The sequence below is a fragment of the Cyanistes caeruleus genome, chromosome 3 (genome assembly GCF_971803275.1).
Source record: "Cyanistes caeruleus chromosome 3, bCyaCae1.hap1.1, whole genome shotgun sequence".
NCBI lineage: Eukaryota > Metazoa > Chordata > Aves > Passeriformes > Paridae > Cyanistes > Cyanistes caeruleus.
The window spans coordinates 84,585,167-84,602,346 of record NC_141703.1 but is presented as its reverse complement, the minus strand read 5'-3'; the positions used below and the strand labels follow the sequence as shown (position 1 = coordinate 84,602,346).

The 17,180-nt window shown below is 40.2% G+C and overlaps 1 protein-coding gene across 5 annotated transcripts in view; it reads right to left on the bottom strand.

Annotated features, from left to right (window-relative positions):
• TENM4 (teneurin transmembrane protein 4) overlaps positions 1-17,180 on the bottom strand; it is a 1,355,518-nt gene that overhangs the window by 110,675 nt on the left and 1,227,663 nt on the right. For 3 of the 5 annotated variants that reach the window (XM_086882314.1, XM_086882315.1, XM_086882316.1), the window contains one exon: positions 10,286-10,471. In XM_086882314.1, the coding sequence (XP_086738440.1) occupies positions 10,286-10,471 (186 nt within the window). Of the gene's footprint in view, positions 1-3,850; positions 3,878-10,285; positions 10,472-17,180 lie in introns of all 5 variants that reach the window. The other 2 variants (XM_086882312.1, XM_086882313.1) reach the window with 1 other exon arrangement.

Here is a 17,180-nt window from a genome sequence, read left to right as displayed (position 1 = left end):
TTGGTTTGATAGGAGAGGAAACATTTTTAAGATGCATAGAGAAAGTAAACCTTTTAAAGGAAAAAAAAACCCAAACCACCAGCTGTTAAAGGACTTGGAACTTCAGAAAGTTAGAGGACAACAGAGATGTGTAAGCCAATATATCTAGGAGAACGGACCTATAAGTACTACCATTTCTGAACTGGTTCACTGCACAGAGACTTGACCATCACTTACACTACACAGATAGGATGGTATAATATTCCTCATTCCACAAACAGTGCACTTCAAAGCACTTGATGAAAAGACGATACAAAATAAACTTTATCCTCTCCTTTCCCCCATGCTGGGGAATAAAGCAAAGAGATCATCTTCTTTCTGAATTGCTTCTGAATGTCACCACAGCAGGATGACTTAATCCTCAGAGATTTACACCACCATAATCTTGCAGCTCTGATTTCTCATAGCTAGAAGTCACCAATGATCCATTATTCCTGCTTGTGGTGTTAACTGTACTTGGGTGACTAAGAGAATTAAATACATGAATAGGATTTTTTCAGAAAAGGGGGAGGAAACCCTTTATGTGAAACTTGAGTACATGTAAGTGCTGCTGAAAGATTGTGGAGGGCTTTCACAAACATGGCAGGTCTGCCATGCAAGTGAGAGAACAGACCAGGGAAACAATATAAAAAGTGGGATAATTTTGAAACAGAGAAGCAAAGACCATCATAGTCAAAGGAGACTGTCACCAGAAGTTATCCTGAAATTTTTAAGACTGTTGGTAAAATAATCTGCTCTTAATGATCTGTACAATTAAAGGCTTCTCTAATTAGTTCAATTTTAAGCAACATTTACTGGTACTTTTCTTCAAGGCAAACCTCACCACCACTTGAGATAAGACTTAGAAGAAAAGGCTATTTATTATCTTTTCTTCACTGTCAGTAGGAATGCACTGATGGATGTTCTTACAAAGTCTCACAGACAGCAGTTGAGCTCTGGTACAAGTAGGACATGGCTGTGAAGATACAAATACCTGAAGGCTGAGAGAACAACAACCTCTTTGAGACCTGCAGAAGCTTCTCTAAGACTAAAGGTGAGAAGCAAAGCATCAGCTGATCCCTGCAAACTACAAATGCTTGGTAAAATGTCCCAGAACCAACTCAACTCTGAAACTACCACCATGCTATTCAGTGGTGATGGGAATCCAGAAATCCTTAATCAGATACATCCTCTTATAGGAAGATGAAGTTACTGACCAGATCTTCTACACTTGTAACTGTAAAATGAGGGAACTGGCTTTGGTCAGACCTTGGGTTCTCATTTGCTCTCACGCTTCAGAAGCAGCCCTTGCAGCCACCCCTGAATTCTAATGCTGTTCAGCAACTTTAAAATTCAAACTAGCTGTTTATATATGCATCACTACAGTGTTAATGTGGTTAATGATTATTTTTGAAGAGTAAGAATTGATATTCAGTAATAGAAATTAATTACGCTGATGTACCATCAGATCCAATGACATTCTGAATGGAGAAGCTCTCTCTAAAATCATCACCTCTTTTAATTACTATAAAAATAATAGGCACCTCTTCTCATTTTAAGCATTACCAGTGTTAATTAGGCCTTAGTTTAGAAGACTCTGCTCTGAGTCAAGTTAGAGCTTCTTGGTTTAATTATGCTGATGTTTGCTATTGAAACTTGCCCTTCCATTTAGGAACAATTCTACATCTTCTCTGACTGGTTGATTGTAAAGCTGTAGGAAAGATTCAGCAGTAAATCAGGCTCACCCTTTGACAACAGAGGATTACTGGGAAGGGATTTCAACCAGAAAGATGTTAATAATTAAGAAAGCCAAAAGGGCATGAGTAATTTAGTTTTGAAAAATGCACACCATGCAGTTAGCCAAGTAAAAAACCATGTACTTTTAATGTTTCAGCTATTGCTAATCTTTCCAAAAGCAACCATGCATAGCAAGAGACAATCTTTTATTCTCAGTATGTTGCTTAACCTGTTACCCACTGAAATACTCACTAAATATAATGTGTTTTTATTACTGGGCATAAAGGTGAGTCCAAAAGCTATATAGAGGAAAAATGACAGCTACAGAAGACTTAGTTAAAAAAACTGAGCCACTGAATGGGCAAATCAGTACTGAAGGTTCCTTGCCAGGCTCTGCAGGTTGATTTTTCATCTCTTCTATGCCCTTAATGCTCATTCGCTACTTTTTGGTGCAACCTTCTCCAACACACATTGAGATGAAAAGGAGAAGTCCTGGGGTTTTGAAATGGAAACCCCTGAGATGTGGAACATTAACCGTAGGTTCTGATCATGCGCCCTAGTGATGGCCCATATCCTCCTCTGAGGAAGCCACAATGATTACTTCATAAGGGCACAATAAATCACCCTTTTTCCCTGATCTAAGAAAGAGAATGTACTTTTTCCTCCTAATTTAAATAAAGTCAAGCATGATTTTTTTTGGTGCTAAGCAATGAGAGAAAACTAACTACCACTGTACAATCAATTGATCCATAAAGAGGCATCCAAGGACAGCTACCAGTTGTTGCATTCCACCTTCAGTGGAAGGTGGAAATATCTGAACTATGGACATTTCCTCATCATTAGGATTAGTCTGTTCAAACATTTTTCCTATTTGCAGTTGTTCCTGAATCTGCCTTTAATGCTCAATGGAAAAAAAAAAAAGCAAAACACTGAATTGCAAATTCACCCAGAGAAGTGAAGTCAGTAGAGCAACCATGTTTCTTGTCACACCACACAAGCCCTATATAGCAAAGACTTCATTTTAACTGTTCATAGAGTCAATATTTGAACATATCTGCTCTTCATCCTCAGCCTCTTACAACTGCTATTTTTGATTACTTAAAACCTGAAAAGAAGAATAATACTACAGAAAAAAATTTGATTTGTTCATCCTGATTTTTGGTTTGTTTAACCAGCAAACATATAATGCTTGTGTGGTTTCAACACTGTGTTGCTGTTAGTGTCAAATCAGGCATGTAGAAAAATATTTAAGTCCAACTCAATTATATTTATTGTCATATGGTTGTATTTAACCATATGCATGCTATTTCAATATTTTTCAAAAGCTAAATGCATTGTGGAACTGTCTGTTTCTATTAAAAAGTCCTAAAGTAATTTAGCTCATTGCTCTGATTAATAAATAACTGATTCTTATTTTTTTAAACAGCAGATGATCTCTGTTCTCTAACAGTTCAATTCCTTTTCTTCTTTGTTGAAGAAAGACCTGGGTCCTAGACTTGCATTACACTGACAAACAGGAGCATAAGGCTGGATTTTGCTCTAGTGTACATTAATCATTAATCATCATTAATTTCTACAGATTTTACAGATTTATGCAACCAGAGGTTTTGGAATCATAACATTTTTGTATTAGGAAAAAACCCCAATATATAATTAGTTAAAGCTTTCATATAAGAGTTGGCAGTTGTGGATCAAAAACATGAAGACTGCACACAGAAAGTGCACTCACCTGTGTTACAAAATGGACCACAGACATTTAATTAAAACACATCACTGTACACAGCTCCTGCTGTATTCACAGACACTTTTCTCCTGACTTGCCTTACCTGAGTGAGAAGGGTGAGGATGAGCGATGATTTGGAGGGGAGGGCAGGGACAAGGGAATGGGTAGGAACACTAATACAATGTTAACACAGGATCACAGCACTTACAGAGGTATTTCCTACCTAAATGACTGGAAAGTTCACCCTTCCAGACATTAGGGACCACTTTGGTGACAATGAGGAAGAGATGCAACCTCAACACAGCATGTTCACGGTGCATTTTTTAAAAAGAAACACAAAGACAATAGGAAAAATAGGAAGGAAGAGCATACCTTTCACTACCTTATCCAGATAGTGAGCTTGGGAGATAAAAGACAGGACATTTAAGGTAGGATTGAATAAGTGCATTGCAGCTTACTACGAGACTGTGCAGGTGCTAGAAAGGCAACGGAGAGTTTGCTGTGATACGAAAAGAAAAACCTTGATTATGAGGAGAGAAAAAAGGAAGAAGGGTGGAGCACAGTGCTCCTCAGACAAATGGCTCGAGAAGGCTGTGTTAAGGCATTCAGTCATCTTTGCTCATTAAGATCGGAAGAAAACTGGGAAACTTCTATATATATATTTATGTGTTTTTATATATATAGGTATATATGTATATGTGTGTGTATATATATATATGTATATGTGTGTGTATATATATATATATATATGTCAGGATATTGCAATGCTCTGCTCATTTGCAAGTCTCCCTCCACTTTACTGACTGCTTTGCATTTCATTAGGAAAGCAGAGATATTTGAAAGTCCTGCACCTTACCTGATTGTCTTTTATTTTTCCACGCGAAAAGGCACAGTTCTGTGACCTTACCAGACTTGTAGAGGCTTTTTCCTGGATCTTTCTAATGGTAATATACTGCATTTATGCAGTGTTTTCTAGCCCCAGATCTAATCACTTTACAAATATTAAATTAACCTCATGGCAACTCTACCAGATAGGCAAGTATTAATATATTAATTTCAAGGAGGGCTAAAGAAAAAGTAAAAAAATAAAGTTATAGATGTCATGGGATCAGTCATATACCCAATTCCCATGGAACACTGATTTGGAAAACCACTTTATTCATCTTGTGGTGTCAAGCAGAAAGCTGGTGGCAAAGACATGTCCCGCCTTAGAGAGCCCTCGTTCATGCCAGCAGGCGGCACTCTCTGTCCTAACACCACCTGGTCTTTATTAATAAAAGAGAGGCTCTGAGTCTTGTATTTCTCTATTTCAATACCTACTTAAACATTATGTCCCTTGTCCTCTTGTCTGCTCCCTGCAATCTCAGCCTCAGTTGTGTTCTGGTACTTTTTGAAGAAGTTTTTGTTTCAGGTTCGTTCAGGCAGACTGCCCACCTGGGAGGTCATTGCCCTTGCAGGAATTATTTTTCCATCCTGTGAATGTGATGGATCTGTATAGGAACTATTGTCAGTAAGTGGAGAGGGCTGGGATAGCTCACCTAGTGAGTGCAGGGCAGTTATGAGGCTTGGCAAAGAGGTGAATTAATCATGTTGATGTGGTGGGAGCGATGCAGGAAGCACAGCATCACCATCTGCTTGGATGGTGGCTGAAGCCTAGGAAAGTATTTCTTGGATTTTGACATCCACAGCAGCCCAACCTGTTAACTCAGGCAGTCACTGTGCAGCTGATGGCAGTGAAGGCAACAGCCAGTGCCGACCATGTGTCAGTTACATATCAAGGTTTTCTTGCAATGTGAAAAATAATGGGGCATCCTACAGGAGTAGCAGGAATGTTTCTTTTCTAAACCCATACAGGCTAAACTTCTAGCATTAAAATATCAGCTTATTCCCTACAGACACTCCTTTGTAAACCCTGTGGGCATGTGGGACATGCTGAGAAATTATGCAGGAGTTTAGAAGAAAAGCTACTTTTCTAAGGTGTCCTCTGCACCTAAATGTACCACCACACTCAGCTCCATGTCACCAGCCTACTGCTAGAAGCCACTTTAGAGCTGCTATGGGAGGAGCTCCTGTGACCATTTTTTAGTGTGAAAGCCCCTGTTTCACCAGCCTGAGCTAACTTGGTTTGCTATGTCTGGGAATGATAACAAGTACTTTTCTTGGCTCACAGAGAGGGAGGGGAGAAGCGAGAGATGATGCAGGCAGGTCCTTGAGGAGGACTTGTTTCCTACTACACACTCCTTCATTTCCCAAACATTCTTTTTCCCTTTATCTTTCCTATGAGGTGAAATGGACAGAGCCTCAGGGAAATCACTGGCGTTAAACTGAGATTACACAAATGTAAAGGAGAGGAGAAAGTAAATATCCATTGCTGAACCAAGGACAGCATAAGAAGTTTATGCTACAGGGTCAGGGAAAACACTGTCTTTGAAGCTCTTCTGTGCTTAATATTTACTGGCAAATATGCTGCCAAACTATTTAAGGCCAGATTACCTTCACATTGATTCAAGATCATGTCAGAACAAAGCAGCAAGTGTGTATTTTCCAATGATTGCTATAACAATGGTCTTCTCTTGCTCAAAGGTACCCATCTCAACCACGTAGAGTGAGTGCCAGAGGGTCACACAGAACTCAGCTTCTGCTGTGGATACACTTGAGCAGTGACTGTTGGTCAGAGAGTAGAATCACAGAATCATTAAAGTTGGAAAAGACCTCTAAGATCATCAAGTACAACCAGTAACCCAGTACTCCCAGGTCTATCACTAAACCCTGTCTCAAAGCACCACATCTACAACATAGCAAGAACCTTCCCCACACTGGTAGGCTTATTTTTATCTTGGGCCATGCATGGACTGAGTTGCTTTATGGATTCAAAGGGCACAAGTGATGCATTAGAAAGCTGGAGAAAAGAGACCAGGATCCACCTGTAAAATCCCTTGTCTGGATTCCAGCTGCTTCAGCAGAAATGGAGAGGCACTGATTAGAACCTCAGCTATTCAGAACATGTGTGATTACTTATGCAAGAGGACTGATGAAAAGCAAACTTAAATGGGCAGATTTCTCAAAAATCAGAGTTTTGCTATGTAAAACTGATGGCGATGTAAGCAGAAGCTAAGGTGGGACAGGCTGTCTGCCTGTCTGTCTGGGCACTGTTATTGCATACATCACCCCTGCATGCCAGGACCGGATTTCCAAAAGGAGTTAAACACGTAGCTTTTGTGTAGATCAATGGGGATTAGGCACTGAGGTGCTTTGAAACCCTGCTAGGTAGGCTGTAGAGTGTTTGGAGAGCTAGCTGCTGATTCCTCAGGTCTCCAGAGACTCTGAAGTATTAAGCTGCAGCAACTAAACTTAGAGAGGTGGCTTTGGTCTTGTGTCCAGGCTGTTCAAGGATAGTGAATATCCTGATTCCACCATTATTTTTCTAAATAACCCTGGATGAATCATACAAGCTGGAGAGGGAGTTTTCACAAGGGTTTGTAATCATAGGACAAGGGAGAACAGCCTTAAGCTGAGGGAGGACAAGTTCAGATTGGGCATTAGAAAGAAATCTTTTACTGTAAGGGTGGTGAGGCAGTGGCACGGGTTTCCCAGAGAAACTGTGGATGCCTCATCCCTGGAAGTGTTCAAGAAAACATTGAATGGGGCTTGGAGCAACCTGGTGAAGTGAAAGGTTCCCTACCGCTGTAAGCGGTTGAAACTAGATGATCTTTAAGGTCCAAACAATTCTGTGATTCTATTATTCTTTATTAAGCCCAGGGAATTTTCAGTGCTGCTTCCTCTGAGGCAAACCCTTAGAGCAGCTTACTACACAGCTGAGCTGTAATTTGGCCTTTCAGAGCCCACAATAAGAGGGTTTATTTCATCTTTAAATTCAATGCTCCTAAAACCCACCATACTCCTCAGTTTGGGCCAGAACAGAAGAAACTTGAGCTCCTGCAATGTCTCTAACTAGGGATGAACCTGGAACATGCTGGAGAGCCCATCATGGGAGTCTGGCACTGACGCTGTTGTCATGGTGTGTTTTGTTCCTTTCAGAAACTGACAGAACCCTTCTGGCTGGGTTTCAGGATTCCTGCAGTTTTTTCCTCTACCCTCCTGCACTAAGTTTGCTGAATTGGGATGATGAATGCAAGCTTCTGCATCAATTTCCTAGTTGGGAATTAACTGGGGTTACTCTAATGTAATCTCTGAATGTGAGCAATCAAGATAGTACATTCAGCGACACAACTCTTTGTAGGAGCAAACAAAATTAATCCACCGGAATCAGAGTACCTTGAACACCGTAAGAAAGAGCCTCCTATGACCTACAAAACAAAAGGATGTCTTACTCTCACACATGCTTGACAGGAAAATGGAAGAAGTGTCCCTTACTGGTATTGTCCATTTCTACCGTGTCACCTGCACACACGGCAATACTGGTAAAGCATCACTTCAGCAATGGGGTTTTATGCTTGTCAGTGCTAAAGCAAACCGGGCCATGACATAGACATATACAGAATTACCATCAACAGAACAATTTGCCATGCAGGGAAATCACACAAGGACAAGGGAATGCTTTCCACATACTTAATGTAATTTCAAGTCAATGTCCTTTCATTTGTACCAACATAACTAGCTTATTACTTCTACTAAAGCCATTCAATTTTCTTGGGTATTTACAACTTTGCCAAATCTCCTTTACATTCTACACATTTATCAATGAAATATTCTGTAGGAAATAGTGTTTACAGCTTCAGAGGCAGGAGACTATGTACAAATTTGTTGCTAAATCACCATGCAAGGAGATGAGAAGGGGGGAAAGTGAAAAGAAACAGAATTACTCCAGCACTCTAAGTATCAAAGAATGATTCCTAAACCAAGGCAGCGCTGCAACAGGAAGGTAGCAGCACAGGAAATGAGAGTGTGCACCAGTAAAATCTCAATGCTGACTGCATTGCAGTGCTGGCCCTCCCCATGATAACATTTATACTTAGAGTGAGGAATACTACAAATAAATTTAATTACCATGAAAGGTAAAAGCTTGTTGTTGGAAAACAGTCCAGGCGTATCAGCTGTGTGCAGAATTATCATATACTGAACTAATGGCATTTTGGTTTTACAGCAGAACTAATAAAATGGCACTAAGGGGATGAATCAGGCTTTTTTTTTTTTTTTCTCTGCATAAATGAGCTCCATATAAAGCTATCCCCTGGATCTTGGGCCTCTTGCTGAATTTTTTTTTAATACACTTCCATGAATCTTTGTTGCTTTCCTAATCAAACTGCTTGAATAAAAGGCAATAAAATATTATTACAGAAATAGAGGATTTCAATTAACACAGGACTGGTCTCTTTTAATTTTAAAGTCATTTAAGAAAGGTAGGTTTTTCAATCCCTTTCTCAGGAAAAGAAATGAAAGCTGCTAGGGACATCGACAAGAAAGCAGAATGCAATGTCTAATGAGACAGAGGAAGTTTTAAAAGCTAGATATTTTTCATTAGGGGGATGCATGTGGAGACCATAATGTGATAGGGTGACATTAGCATAAATAAATGATAAGTAGAATTGAGCCACAGATATGGTTTGTACCATTATCCTAATGCTGAAATTAAAATACTGAGATCAGGCTTCATTTCCTGTCTTCGTGGGTGCAAATGCACCTGGTGCTCAAGCAAGGGAAGCGATGTCTCATATAACTAAGCTGCTAATCCACACAATAATTATGCTGATATTTGCCCAGGTATTTCTAGTGGTTAGTCTTGATGAAGTGTGATTTTCAGTTATCATGACATAATGAAAGTAACATAGAGGTAAATTTTCTTGTCTTTAAAAGAAGCTGATTAAAATAAAATGGCTGGAGGAGAATTTTCATTCTGGAGCAATTCTTCTAAAGTCAACTGATTTTTTTCAGGTCCACCAAGGCATTATTGAGAACAGAACTGAATTCACTAATTGAGTTTTCTATTAATATACAATAAAAGGTATCTGGGGAATTTAGGGTTGCTGATTTTATAGCATGACTACGGAAGGGGAACTGAAGAGGCTGAATGCATGGCAATCAGAAAGAAGGAAGAAGGGAAAATGCATTAAGTAGTTAAGTGAGAAAAGGAAAAAGGTGAAGCCAAGGCAGTTCATTAATGATGCTGCAAATTGCTTAATATGAGAACTGAACCTTTTTGCATGATTTAGGCATATTATTGGCTTCTTATTAATAATAACATCAATAATAAGAGACATGACAGAGAGAGCTTGTGAGTAGTGCCAGTGCATGAGGAATACAGAAGCAAAGAGACAGGGAAGTGAAATGGTTAGAAAGGTAGCAGAACAGACAAGGGATAAGCAAGACAGAGTTAAATACCAGCCAGAAATCATCTGACTGCAGTTTCCTCTTTTATACTGGCAAGCAAAGTGACAGTGCAAATAATGTAGCAAATAAAAGGAAAGAAAACTTAAAATCAGATGCATGTTTCTAAAAATGTTGTCACCATAGTGCAGAGGAGTCTTGGAGGCCACAGAAAGACCTCTTAAGAGAGGTAAGTGGGATGTTTTTAAAAAAAGCTTCTAGCTGACATTTAAAGGCTTGTCAAACACCACATAGGTGTACTTCATGTCTGATAATAAAAAATATATATAGCCATGTCACCAGCAAATGAAAGGACATTTTGTCTTGTTCCCACATGAAAATGTATGATATCAGAATTTGAAGTCCAAGAACAAAGGTGCTCATGCTACACTAAGTCACAGATATTCAATTAAGCATGCACCCTTTCTCCTCCCTGATCATCAATTATTCTCTTAAAAGGAGTCGGGTTTTCTTTCTCCCTACCAATAGTGCAGTGCTCTCCGTTCCAGCCCGGGCTGCATTCACACTTGCCATCCCGGCAGGTCCCGTGCTCATTGCAGCGTGGGTGACACGCTCGCTGATCACAGGCTGTGCCCATCCAGCCCTCCTCGCAGCGGCAGGTGCCTCCGACACAAATGCCATGTCCTCCGCAGTCCGCTGCACAAATCTCTGTGGGAGAGGAGACAACAGAGAGGAGGGGATATGTGCAGAGAGAGAGAAGGGAGAGGGAGAAAATCCAGAGTGTTATTGTTAAGAAAAGCAGACACACTTCACTACCTCGCCTTATGGGGCAATGAAAGGAATTCCTAGAGCTCATAACGCTAATCCTTCCTGACAATAGGAATCTAATAAGTATATTACAAAAAAGAAATGGACATGGATTGCAAGGGTCTGCTGTGATTGATCCTCCTATTTGCTTTCTAATTTTCTTGCACTCCTCAGGCTTTTGTGATGTGCAAATCCAAAGGGGAAGGCTCTTCCAATAAGCAGAACGGAAGTCACATTTAATTAAAATCTGGTTAAATGTGGAAACAATGTGCTGATAAACTACTGATGCTAAAGCTAAGTGCTGGAAAAGCCTGTTTATGACTTCTTAAGCCATGGTTCCAGGGATGGGATTCATTATAATACTTCTTCTATCTTTAAAATTAAGAAAGGATATTTCTATTTCTACCAAATCTGCACATCTCCTATGTCCCTACTCTCCTACCATCCCATTAAAAATACCCTCTCAGACATTCAGAGATATAACTATCTTTTGTGAGCCACATGCACTGGAGCTGATAGGATGGTGCTTGTTCTCAGGTCTCATCAGAGTTAATGGAAGCACAGTCACAGCCAGATATTTTAATACTTACCTCCAAAAAGCAAAGAGCTAAAAGACCTTGCCTTTTCAGGGATGATTGCCTTCCCAAACCACTCTGAGCCTCAGTAGGCCTGAGGACACAGGCATCATATTTTTGCCCAGCACTAGATTTTTGTCTAAAACCTGGCATAGTCTTGGCATGAATTTGGGAGATGTGTTTTTATCTACACTGTATTTGTCTGGAAAAACAGAGACTTGGTAGAGAAGAGATACCCATGAATCAGGTATTGAAGTGCCTGTTACCACCATTATCATACAGAATTGGTTTCAAGGAAAAAAAACAAAGCCCAAATACTGATGCAGATGAAATGAAATGCAACTATTTCTTCTCCAGACTTATTACTTGGCTGCTACTTTACATCTCTCATAAACCCTCACTACACTCTCCCTGCCTCAGCTGAAGGAGAGGCAATTCACAGTATTTCAGCCTATGAGGTCTTCTCTCTGACTTCTGCCTGGCGCATCTAAATTCCCAAATGTTTTGACCTCAAGCCTTCTGCTTCACTGAGCCATTTTATAGATTTTACAGGGTAAGGACACAGTTCCTTTTGGGGACATGGAGATGTGAACAGAAGAAATGCTGAGCAGGGCTGGGCTGGAAGCACAGAAAGGGGTACCAGTGTACTCTGCAGTGCACATTTTTTTCTGTGTCACTGGCTGCATATAAAATATTCAAAACTATTCAGCCTGCATTAACATCACACCTGACTGAAATTCAGCTGTACATATGTTGCTTTTAGTCTTTTGCTAATGAATACCCCATTTACAGGACACTTGGGCTGTTCAAGAACTTCTGATATGCTCCTGATATAGGGCTAGAACATCCACTTCAGCTCCAGGAGGAAAGTGGTGCACCACAGCAGAAAGCTGTGAGATCTTCAGCCCCTTATGAAATGATGAAATGATGAAATGGATCAGAGAGTTCTTTGGAACAGTAATTTATGATAGGAAAAACAGTAATGCCTTGCAACTCTAGAAAACACTTCATTTTTCAAACATGTCTTGAGAGCAATACCTAGCACTTGCTTCCCAAAAAGCCCAGGATGCTGAAACAGTTTCCAGTAAAACTCATTTTACTGCAGCATCATGGATGTCTCCAAACCCCCTCAAACAGTCCTATATGCTTAAGTCTCCTAGTGAAAGAACTCTGGAGTTCAAATAGGCTTAAGACACTCAGGAACTTGTCTGTATCATTTAGAATAAAACTTGCAAAAGTATTTGGCTATCTTGGGTACTTAAACAGAGCATGTGCACACACGACTTGCTGTTGAGATGTAATAGAATCTAATGTAGTATTTATTGTAAGAAAGTAGAAATTACACTATCAAACAATAAAGGCATGGCTGAGGAAGGGCTCCACTTGCTGTCAGAAGTTTTTACTTTGCATCTGGCATCGAGACACAGATTTTCACAGCTCCTAGCTGCGAGGGAGGTAATATCATACTACAGTACCTGCTAAGAGCATAAGGGATGGGCAATTATTGACTTGCTGAAGGGCTGGAGCTCAGACGTGTGTTTTCTACTTTTTTCCCCAACTGCCAGACAGCACTGCAATGGAGCGTGGGCTGGTCAGGGTGGTGATGAACACACAGGACCTGCAAGTTGGTTAATATAGCAGTAAAGATGCAAAAAAAAAAAAAAGGTTCTCCTTGGCTGACCTGCTAAACAAAAACTGGGGGAGGATAAAGGAAAGAGCAGATAAAAAAATCAAAAGTTAGATTTATGCTGCTAAAATTTCAGCAAACTGAGAAGGTATACCTTGAGAAATTACAAAGTCTGAGAGTACTTGTATTTAAGGTCTAACTCCAAAAATTATTGTTGCAGCCTCTGGTGCTTCCCAGTATGCTTTTACCATCGGGCTACTCTAGTTAGACTGCAATCCCTTCTCTGGCTATTCGTTTGCATTCCTTATTCATAAGCTTTGAACTTTGATCTCAGAATATCAAATAAGCTGTAATTTTTCTTGTTCCTAGTTTACCAAGCAATTCAGAGGACGCCAGCTTCGTCACTTCACACCTTCATTATATCCTGTTCTCCCTCTTTGTAAAAAAACTCTTCCTTACATCTAATCTAAAGCTACACTCTTTTAGTTTCAAACAATTATCCCTCATCTTATCACTACAGGCTCTATTAAAATGTCTGTCCCTATCTTCCTTGTAAGCCCCTTTTAAGTAGTAAAAAGGTCACAATAAAATCTCAGAGCCTTCTGTCCCTCAGGCTGAACAACCCCTATTGTCTCAGTCTGTCCCCATAGCAGAGGTGCCTCAGTCTTCTGTTTATCTTTGTCCCTTCCTCTAGACTTGCTCAAACAGGTCCACACCTTTCTTGCACTGGAGATCCCAAAAACTGTGTCCCAGAGCTGGATGCAGCACTCCAGGTGGAGTCTCACAAGAGTGGAAGGGCAGAATCCCCTCCCTTGCCCTGCTGGCCACGCTGCTTTGGATGCAGCTCAGGGCACTACTGACTTTCCTGGGCTGTGAGAGCACATTGCCAGGTCATGTCCAGCTTTTCATCTACCCCCAAGTCCTTCTCCACAGGGATGCTCTCAACCCCTCATCCCCAGGTCTATATGGATACTGAGGGTTCCCCTGACTCAGTGCAGCACCTTTCAGATAAAGTAACCAATGCATACAGAAGGAAAGTGATGGATCCACAGGTGAATGTGAACTCTGAGACAGGTGCATGAACCTCTTGATGTTCCAATCCGCAATCTTGTGTTCTATAGCTAAGATGGAAACATCAGATGTCTACAGATTGGTAGTGGAGGAAAAAAACCCAGAGATAATAGGAACAGTGACTGTCAGAAGCCTTCCTGGAGTTATTTAAAGGTGTCAGACTAGGATAACGGAGTGCATTCAAAAATGGTGAAGAGAGAAAGAAAAAAAAAATAATTCTGTTCTGAAAAGCAGAGTCTCTGTGCAGTCATTCCTATGAAAAAGGATGGAAAATCCCCTGGGACATTTATGTCCCAACTGAAATTTTCTCAGGCAATATGCTGCCAAGGAACAGTCTTGCACATGTGGGCCAGGGATATGCACTGTATGATATAAACAAACAGATCTTAGGCTAACCCAAAAAGGGAATGCTGGGAACATTTTAGGTTTTATCTCCCACCCAGCTGAGACCTCAGCCAAGCCACCATCCATGCACACAAAAGCATGCAGGTTCCAGGTTATGAATGTATAATTAGTATATAATGGACATATAAGGTTGTTTGGATTTCCAGGCCCCAAGAGCTGTAATAGACTCTCAGCTGTGAAAAACAATTGAGAAGCAAACTACTTACGACAGTCTCCCTAAAATGTAGTTTAATTATTTCTGACAGGAACCAGGAGCCAGGAACTCTCAAAACTGTGTCTTCCATTTAGCTGCCAGTTTAAAGATAGATAGATGGGTACCCTACGATTTAAATAACCTTACAACACACAACTGCTACGTGCCCTGGTCCTTTACAACACAGCCCTCTTAAATGTTCACAGCTTTCTAATGGGCGATTAAATAGAGTAGCTTTTACTTTTCTGGTGGCACTCAAGAAATGATCAAAATGAATTTCAGATTAAGCTTCCACTTAAATACATGTCTTTTTGGACAGAATAAGACAGAATAAGACAGCTAAGGCTGTTTTACAGAAAAGGGCAGGTGAATTGTTTCTTTGTCATTCAGTCCCAGGGACAGAATTTGTCACCTCTGTTCTTATTACAAGCTTCATTTTTTTGGTACATTTCCCAATTCTGTTGTTAAAATTAGAGGACATGATTAGCTACCATCTGAGCTGCATGAGCAAATGAGAAGGAAAGCTTTTAATTCTCCTATTACAATATTCACAGACTGGCCAGCTGCACTATATTGCTCCTGCCTATTTAAGCTTAGTTAGAACGCTCTGCCTGTGCATAAAAGACCTGCCTGTTAAATATTTTCACACCAGCTGTTCCCAAAAGATGACTAAATATTTCCTTTTATCTCTAATCTCATCCAGTGTTTGTATGAACAGCTTAGCCACTCCTTATCCTTTCCTAGAGGTGCACTGTGTTTTACCTCATCTCACAGTACAGATCTCAAAGCTGTTTCTAGCTCCTTGAAGAGAGGGGATACTCTGACTAAATCTAGTGCCCAATTCTAGGAGCAAATATGAGTCTAATGTCCTCAAAAAAGTACAATCAACACAAGCACCTCTGTGAGAAACATCTGGAGTTTGAATATTACTCTGTATTTTGCTCCCTGATGTTTGTACTTACCAGATGGCACTGATGGATGGTAACTGATTAATGGATGCAGACTTTTTTCTAAGGAATCAAGTTAGTTTCAATGTTCCCATCTGGGATTTTGTCACATTATTGTCTTGGAGTCATGTCTTGCATTGCCTGAACCTCACCTCGTGTTACGTCAGTCTTACCTGAAGAGCTGAATTGAGCCTAATTGCCCTCTGTGGGTCAAGAAAGGAAAGAGACAGTTCCAGAGGATGATTCACTTGAAACCTCTTCCATGGAGAATTTCTGGAGTAGACAGTGCTCAAGGCATTGTTGAGCTTGGGGTGGTTCATCCAGAGGTCTTAGGTTATCATAAACATTATTCTTAGGATAGGAAAATGCCATTCCAGTAGGACTCTGCTTATTTTTCATGCAAATAATCAAAAAAGAAATGACTCATCTTCAGTTCCAGGACCTGCTCTGTTTCATCACTGCTCATCCCTACCAGGAGCTAGACCATTACTGGGGCTCAGAGCAATCTGGTCTAGTAGACGGTGTCTCTGCCCATGGAAGAGGGGTGGGAAATAACTGACCTTTTTAAGTCCCTTCCAACTCAAACCATTTTGTGATTCTATGAGCCCAGACTCAACTGCCTGCTGGCTATTTTACAGAGAAATGTTTCTTCTTTTCTTGTTTTTTTGTTTTTGTTTTTCTCATTATCTCCTCATGATTGGGGGAGGCACTTCCCTCTGCTCTGTTAAAACTGCCTCAGAATTCCTCAAGGCTCTCTTAAAAATCCTTGTCCATCTTGAATCCTACCCAAAATCTTGACAGTGGCTGCTGATATGCCTTAACTTCTCCTCAGTGTCTCGATGAAAATTGTAATGTGATTTTATTCTGTCTCCATCAGCATGCCACTCTCTCTGTTGTTGTTCACTTAAAGTTTAAGAATCTCAACTATCTGAGGCCAAGATTATCCTTTTTGTTCTGCATTTGCACTGAGCCAGGTCTAATGAGGTCACAGTCCATTAACAGCACTTCAGAAGTTAGAATACTAAAGCAATTACTCATACAAATAAAAAACTTGTACCTACCTCTCTTTTTATTTTTTTTTTTGCATATACTGCTAAAAACTGACATAAATCTGTCCCTTTAAGAACAAAAAGTCTGCTACGTTGCCTTTGATATTTCAGAAGAAAAGTGGGAAAAGAAACCTATCAAACACTAACCTACCAGTGCAGTGCTTTGTTCATGGCCCTTTTTAATTGATGAAACAGACACAGGAGCCTCCAACACAGGAAATGCCATCATCCAGAATTTCATATTATTTTCACATTACATTAAAGACTGGAGTTCGGAAAGGGATAATGATGTTAATTTGTGCTTCATTTTTAGCAAATCCATTTTTACATGTTTACTCCTATCCCCCCACATATCCTCAAATTGACTTGACAACAATTTAAGGCTTTCCAGCTTAGAAAAGAGCAATGCAGATTTTTCTTTAGCATTCATGTGATGCAGAATCAGAGATTTAGCTGCTTCTGACCTGTCTGCTAAATCCTTTAATAAATATGGATTTAGTGCTAAAATATAAGATCAGGTGAAATTCCTCAGAGCTTCCTGAAAACTGGGTCAGTTCCACTGACCTTCCATATATTAACAGAAAATTTAATAATTAAAAATCTGCCTTAACTGGGATTTTCCCATTTCAAATTGGCTCATTTGAGGCCATTTCCAGCCCCAGACAGATTTTTTTTTATCCAAAAAAACACAGGAGAGGGGCACTGCACAGAGCTAAAAGGCTGAGTTTAGTGAGGAGTGAGGC